This window comes from Henckelia pumila, chromosome 4 (genome assembly GCF_033568475.1).
Source record: "Henckelia pumila isolate YLH828 chromosome 4, ASM3356847v2, whole genome shotgun sequence".
NCBI classification, from domain to species: Eukaryota; Viridiplantae; Streptophyta; class Magnoliopsida; order Lamiales; family Gesneriaceae; genus Henckelia; species Henckelia pumila.
Window position 1 is genome coordinate 67,242,053 of NC_133123.1, and position 8,007 is coordinate 67,250,059.

The following is an 8,007-nucleotide window of genomic DNA, read 5'->3' on the forward strand; positions in this document are numbered from 1 at the left end:
GGCGTGGTGAGTGCCGAGCTTGTCGGGATTTAATTTGACCACGAATGGCATGGTGAGTGTCGAGCTGGTCGGGCTTTAATTTGATCACGAATGGCGTGGTGAGTGCCGAGCTGATCGGGCTTTAATTTGAACACGAATGGCGTGGTGGTTGACAAAAATATGTCGTTTTCTCATAAGTAATTTCTAACATAAATCTCAAAAATTAAGAAATAACAAAAAGGACTACTACTACTATCAAATTTAAAAACAAAAATAACAAAATAACTCACAACCCATTACTCCTAAGAGGTCGAGTGATTCCCCAAATCTGGTCGAGACTCTAAGAGTAATACTTCTTCAAGTGTTGAGCATTCCATGGCCTTTTCCCTCTCTTTCCTTGGGCGTCCTCCAAATAATAATCGATCACTCCTGCCTTCCCTATCACCTTGAAGGGTCCTTCATACTTTGCATCCAGCTTCCCTCTCTCTCCATGGTGTTGGATTTTCCTCATCACCAAGTCCCCTTTTTGAAAGGCTCAAGGGTAGACCTGTTTGTTATAGGCTCGGGTCATTCTTTTGCGATAAGCTGCCAACCTAAATGCTGCTCTAGCTCGATTTTATTCAATCAGATCCAAATCCATGGCCCTTAATTTATTGTTGTCAGGGTCGTAGGCTATTATTCGAGCACTTTCCTGTCCAATACCGGCGGGCAGAACCACTTCAGTCCCATACACCATATTGTATGGTGTCTCGTCCGTCCCGGACCTTGTTGTAGTTTGGTAGGACCATAACACAGATTGAAGTTCATCCACCCATTTTCCCCGTGCTGAATCTAATCGGGTCTTGAGTGCTTGCACGATAGTTCTATTAGTAACTTCTATGTGCCCGTTACCTTGGGGATAAGCGACAGACATAAAAACTTGTTCGATCTTCATCTGCTTGCACCAAGCTTGGACCTTAGAACCACATAATTGTCTTCCATTGTCTGATATGAGCATGCGCGGTATTCCGAACCGGCAAACAATATTTTTCCATAAGAAATTTAGCACTTCCTTTTCCGTGATTTTTGCCAAGGGCTCAGCCTCGACCCACTTTGAAAAATAATCAACTGCTACTAATAAAATTTTCTCTGACCCGCACTGACTGGGAAAGGTCCAACAATGTCCATTCCCCATTGATCGAAAGGACAAGAAGCCACTACTGCTTTCATAAATTCCGCGGTCTTCCATTGCAAATTAGCATGCCTCTGGCAATTGTAGCATGAGTTGACCATAGCAGATGCGTCCTTCTTCATAGTATAGCCTTCCGAGCTAAGGCTATACTACCCAAGTGATTTCCACAACAACCTTCATGTATCTCTCGTAGGACATAATTAGCCTCGTTCGGGCCAAGACACTTGAGAAGAGGTTGGGAGAATGACCTCTTGAAAAGTATTCTATCAACCATCACAAAACGTAAGGCTCTTCTTTTAATTTCCCGGGTCTTCTTGCTGTCGTTCGGGAGCTCATTCTTAGTTAGGTATTTGTGTATGTCGTACCTCCAATCCCCTTCCAGTACATCCGCTATTATGTCATCTAAATTTTCAAGTTGAGATATCATTTCTTTTCCCTTCAATCCGAGCTCAGATGGTTCCCCTACGGAACTTGCGAGATGGGCCAAGTGATCGGCCTTTGTATTTTCAGTCCTCGGGATTAATTCCATAATGCGTTCGGTAAAATCTTCCTTGGCTTTGTCCAATGCTTGCATATTTTATCATCTTTTCGTTCTTGGTTTCAAACTTCCCCTTACTCTGTTGTATGGCCAATTGTGAATCTGAATAAAGGGTAGCTCGGGATATACCGAGATTCCGAGCAGCCTTTAGTCTGAGCAAGAGTGCTTCATATTCCACTTCATTATTAGATGCTCGAAAATCCAACCTTATTGAGATGTTGGTTTCCTCACCCCAAGGTGATACTATCACAATCCTGACCCCGCTTCCTGTTTGACAAGATGATCCATCTACAAATATCTTCCAATGGTCTTCTTGTTCTAACTGGACAGTCTCTGCTAAGACAGCTAGGGCTTGGGCTTTGATAGCAGTTCGGGGCTCGAACTTTATATCATACTCACTTAACTCTGTAATCCACTTGATCAATCTTTCCGATGCATCTGGGTTGGCCGCAATTTTTCCCAAGGCGCTGTTGGTAAGAACAGTGATGGGATGAGAGAGGAAATAGGGCCTTAGCTTTCTGGCTGTAATGATGAGGGCCAGAGCTAAATTTTCTTGTGTCATGTAGTTAAGCTCTGCTCTTTTCAAGGAATGACTGACAAAATAGACAGGAAGATGATTCACCCCCTCCTTCCTAACTAGGACCGAGCTAGCAGCTCGGGGTGTGGCAGCTAAATACACAAAGAGCTCTTCTCCCTGTCCTGGTTTGTTCAACACCGGTAGCTCTTTTAGATATGTTTTCAACTCTTGAAAAGATTTTCCGCTTTGTTCATCCCACTCAAAGTTTTTAGTTTTTCTGAGTGCTTTGAAGAAAAGAAAACTTTTGTCCGCCGATCTTGAAATGAACTGCGTCAGTGCGGCAATCCTTCCTGACAGCCGTTGGACTTCCTGAATGTTCTTGGGTGACTCCATAGAGATAATGGCCTGAATTTTTTTCGGGTTAGCTTCAATTCCTCTCCTGGTGACCATGTACCCCAAAAATTTCCCGGTTTGAACCCCAAATGTACACTTGCTCGGATTTAACTTTAGTCGATAATCACGCAATGTCTGAAATGTTTGAGTCAGGTCGGCGATGAATTGTTTAGCTGTTCGGGTCTTGACCAAAATGTCATCCACGTATACTTCAATATTTTTGCCTATATGTTGTTTGAACACTTTGTCCATTAATCTTTGATAAGTGGCCCCAGCATTCTTGAGCCCAAAAGGCATAACTACATAGAAATAAGTCCCCGTGGAAGTGACAAAATTCACTTTATTTTGATCTTTCTTGGCTAAGGGGATTTGATGATACCCCTGATAGGCATCCAGGAAGCACAACAACTCGTGCCCGGATGTAGAATCTACCAGCTGGTCTATTCGGGGCAAGGGATAGCAATCCTTTGGACATGCTTTGTTCAGATCACGAAAATCCACGCACATGCGCCACTTGCCTGAGGACTTGGGTACCAGTACTACATTTGATAACCAGGTCGGGAAATATATTTCTTGAATGTGTCCGGCTTTCAAAAGTTCCTCAACTTGTCCTTGAATCATAGCATCTTTTTCAGGCCCGAAGTGTCTTTTTTTTTTTTTAATAATGGGGCGATAGTCTCGTATAACATTTAGCCTATGCTCCATTACTTATCTCCGTACTCCCAAGAGATCAGATACGGACCATGCGAAGGCGTCTTTGTTCTCCATTAGACATTGTATTAATTGCTCTTTAAGAGAGGCTTCTAGGGTCCGAGCCACCTTGACCGACCCGGTCGGAGGGCAAATCAAAAATTCTTCGCACTCTTCTTCGGCAGTAAGAGGGGTGTCCTCTTCCAACAAATTTACTTGTTCCCGATCTACAGGCCCGGGTCGGTCATCAGGATTAATTTTAACTGCTTTGTGTTCTATCAGTACCTCTTCTACGTAGCACTTTCGAGAAATCTTCTGATCTCCTTGAACCTCGCCCAGTTCATTACCCACAGGAAATTTGATCTTTTGATATAATGCTGAAGCCACGACCATGAATGTAGTCATGGCTGGTCTTCCCAAGATAACGTTATATGCTGATGGTGCATCCATGATAATAAAGCTGACAATCCGTGTTTTACTTGTACGGTCCTTGCCCAAAGTGAGTGGAAAATTGATCAACCTAGTAGGTCGGATGGAATGACCCGTGAACCCGAACAATGACGTCACCACTGGTTCTACTTTATATTCTCCCAAATCCATCTGATTTATTATCTCTTGGAATAGTACATTGACCGAGCTCCCGGAATCCACAAAAATCCGGGCCACATCGTAATTGGCGACTAGAGCTCGAATAACCAGTGCATCATTATGAGTAGTATCTGACAAGCCTTTAAGATCATCCGGGCCAAAGGAAAGGGCCGGGCCGGGCCTGTCCTAACCACCTGGTAGGCTATCTCCATGTTGCTCAATTTCCGACTGCTTGTCTTCCTGGCCCTATTGGAATCTCCATCCGTCGGTCCCCCAGATATCATGTTGATGACACCTTTTGTGGGAGGGGGTGGTCCTTGGTTATTCCCAGGTTGATTTTGATTCGGACGCTGGAAATTTCCCTGTGGCGGCCCAGGTCGGGGTCTCGGTGCATAATGATCGGGACCTTCGTGACTCCTCTTATTCGAGGGATATCCTCCTTTTTGTCATGTCAACCTATCCTTCATCCCTGGCTCTTGTTGTATTATTCTTTCAATCTCTTGCTCCAGCTGACAACAATTATTATTATTGTGCCCATACTCATTGTGAATGTCGCAATACTTATCAGATTTTGGCCTACGGGGCCCCCGCTCACTCCATGGAGGTCTCTGTAGAAGTCTCTTTTCTTCACATATTCGCATGGCCTGAGTTTTACCCATACTTAGAGGGGTGAAAGAGGTGAATTGTCCGAGCAGCTCGAGTCGAGGGATAGGTCCCGCTCTCCGAGGCGTGTTAGGAGTTCTAACATTCTTTGGACTCAAGGGCTTGTCCGTCCACCCATTCGACTGGGAAACTTGTATCTCTTCTAGATTCACATATTTTTTCGCCCGAGCAAGCAGCTCATCGTAAGTATATGGTGGTTTTTTGATCAAGGATTTAATAAAATCCCTCGTAGCAAGTCCTTGGGTGAAAGCGCTGATGAGCAGATCAGTAGTAGCAGTAGGAACTTCAAGGGCCAAAGCACTTAATCGTTGAATATATGTGCGCAATTCTTCTTGGCCTTGCTGTTTGATGACAAAAATACTAAGAGTAGTTGTAGAGTGTTTTTTGCTACTAGCAAAGTGGTGTAAAAAGGCCTTAATGAAATCTTTGAACTCCTTGATATCCCCCGGTCGTAGTAGGTTAAACCATTGCTGCGCTGGCCCAATCAGGGTATTGAGGATGACTCGGCACTTGATCGGGTCAGAATATTTGTGCAGCAGTGCGGCATTCTCGAAACGGGACAAGTGCTCTTCTGGATCTCCTTTTCCATCATATTCTCCCACATGTGGGAACTTAAAGTTTTTGGGGAGTTCGGACTCCAGTATTTCGGCAGAGAAGGGAATATTCCGGACTGGCGTGGCTAGATATCCGGATTGTTTTTTCTTCAAAAGCTCCATCTCTTCTTTCAATTTCTTGATCTCCTCTAATTGCTCGTTCTGATCTGGTGGTGGGGGAGGGAGATTAGCCGCCCTTGCAGCCATAGCTTTTTCAACCGCGGCCGCAACTAGTTGCTCCATCTGTGTATCTAATCCATTTGTGCCAACCATCTTAACTCTGTTTCTTCAAATTTCCACAGACGGCGCCAATTGATGATGTCGATTTGTTTCTCCGGGTTCGGTCTGGTAGAGCGGATCTCCAAATATTCACAAAGCGGGTCGGGTCGGGTTTCACGTGCACTGCACAGACAAAAGCTGAGTTAGGGGGCGCCGAAGGTGTTTCGGCATAACCCCTCCGATGCCTAAGTCAGTGTTCGAAAGTGAAAAGAGCTTGACTAAAAGTAAGAACAAGAGAATATGTGTGCGTGAGTATGTGAACAAGAAGTGAATAGAAGAGATGAATGAATAAATCATGAACCATGTATGTATTTAAAGAGGCTTGGAGGGGTAGGTTACCTTGATGAGGTAGAACATGTGTTAGAGTAGGACTCTACTCGGGTAGGAGCCTTGACCCAATAGGACTCTAACACCAACTTAGAGATAATATCAAATCTTGGATTCATTAGATATTGTCCTTATCTGTTGATGATCTTCATGTGCCCGAGAGTAATAGAAGGTTCCAGATATTGGGCCCTTCCTGGGCTCGGGTTGGGCTCCAACCATACCAGTTAGGGCTCAAGCTCATGAATTCATGATTATGATCTTATTCCCTTACAGGGCCATTTCAGCTTTTCATAAAATAATCTAGATGGACCTCAAATAATCTAGATGGACCTCAAAGTATATTTCCAAAAATATGGATTATTGTGCTCGGGTCGGCTTTAATTTGACCACGAATGGCGTGGTTAAACCGAAGAACAAAGTGTAGAAGAACGAAGCTTGCGACGAGGTGATCACGTTTCTGCAAAAATCTTGAAATTTTACTTGAGATTTTGTGATGTGTGTGAAAATGAGTGGAACGTCTATGGAGTTCTTTTTCTTCATAAACGTGAAGGTGAAGGTGAGGTTGAAGATGGCCGATTGATTTTTAGGGCTCCAAATTGGGTTCCAAGTGTAATTGGGCTTAGGGCCTCCACAAAGGAAAGGGGAAAAAAAAAAAGTTAAGGCTCTAGACTTAAATAACACAAGCCCAATTCATCTTTTATTCTTTGGACAAAATAATAAATAATTTTCGAAATAAATCAAAGCCTCAAATTTGAAGTACACTAAAAGCCCTTAAAATGGCATATTTAGGTGAAAAATGGGCTTTTAAAAATATAAATATATAAAACCTAAATTTTTCTATAAAATAATTCCAAAAATAATTATTTTAGGCTCTTAAAATTTTCTTAGGCAATAATTTAAATAAAACTTTTGTCTCGATCGACCACCGTCCCGTCTACGCGCTCGCAAATAACATTTTCTTCCAAAATTCATAAAACTCAAAATATTCGGGTTAAATGTCATAAGTAAATTTATACACATAAACATGACACATAAAGTTATTCAACCCCCTATTTTATTTTATTTAAATATTAAATCTCCTAATTATACATACGGTTTACGTAGGAATTCTAGGTGTTACAGGAAAGTTGTATGAAATAAATTGAAATTTCTAAATAGTTTATTGATTATTTATTGGATAGAGTTCTTTTTGAAAGTTTGCAGAAAAATAACAAAGGTTTTCCCTCAGAAAGAATAAAATCCAGATTGCTTGTAATGCAATTCTGTTATTTTTGCTTGATTTGTAGGTGTACATGGTTTTTATTGGGCAAACCGTTCATTACTTAACATTCCAATGTATTTGCAAATTTTGATCTCACTTCAATCATAGACACGTGAAATCTTGAATTATATTAACTTGAGAGGGTGCATATGTCTTACAGATTACGGTTTGTCAACGATGATTGAGAAGTGCAAATTTCTAAATTCCATTGAGGCCTGTGGGACTTTTTTTGGGAAATATTGTTCTAAAGCGCTTTGTTCCAGTATTTCCAATCAAATTCAGCTTCAAATGCTACATCTTGGTGGTTGTAAATTGGTAGGCGATGGTTTACATTTCAACGCGTGGCCGCTACCTTTCGGTACGCTCTGGATAAAACCACGGACTAACGCAATAGCCTTCAAACTACGCCAGTCAAAACGTGACATATAGTCTATATAATAGTTTTCTGAAAAATCTGTCAAAATCAAGTAGTTTTCTGAAAAGTCTGTCAAAATCAAGTCTCTTATTCGAGGAATATGCTTGTTATTCTACGCTCATATTTCATGACATATAATATCAATTGCGCAACTAAACTTGAGGATGCATAACATTTTACCCGATTAGTTCTAATGTTTGATTTGATGAGAAGTCAAACTTCATATGCGTAACAGTTTTGAGATATCGGATGTTTTGATCAAATGTAGTAGGAGACTAGTATCACAGTCAACTTGGAGTTAGACATTTTCCACCATTTCATCTTACACGTGGTTGAACCGTGGAAGAGACATTGGTACTTAAACACGAAATTGCATAAAAATTTCCTCAACACTTTTCCTTTATTCAATCTTTTGCCAGAGATAGATGGAAATATTCTTTATGAGCCTATGTATGGAGTAGCAGGTCATTTAAGAAGTCTGTGCCTCAGTAAAATTCAACTTGTTGAAGATGCTCTTTATAGGTTTCAGGGATCCTCCCAGCAGATGCTTGATGTTTCAGACACTAAGGTGTGAAGGATGTCGTAAAGTAGCA

At 41.8% G+C, this 8,007-nt stretch overlaps 1 protein-coding gene across 1 annotated transcript; it reads right to left on the reverse strand.

The window, feature by feature from the left end:
* Nucleotides 1-3,306: 3,306 nt before the first annotated feature.
* LOC140861128 (uncharacterized) lies at nt 3,307-5,405 on the reverse strand. The gene is made up of 2 exons (XM_073264138.1): nt 4,333-5,405; nt 3,307-4,057 (listed from the first exon to the last, which is right to left on the reverse strand). The coding sequence occupies exons 1-2, from the start codon at nt 5,403-5,405 to the stop codon at nt 3,307-3,309; spliced, it is 1,824 nt and encodes a 607-aa protein (XP_073120239.1).
* Between the last annotated feature and the right edge of the window lie 2,602 nt (nt 5,406-8,007).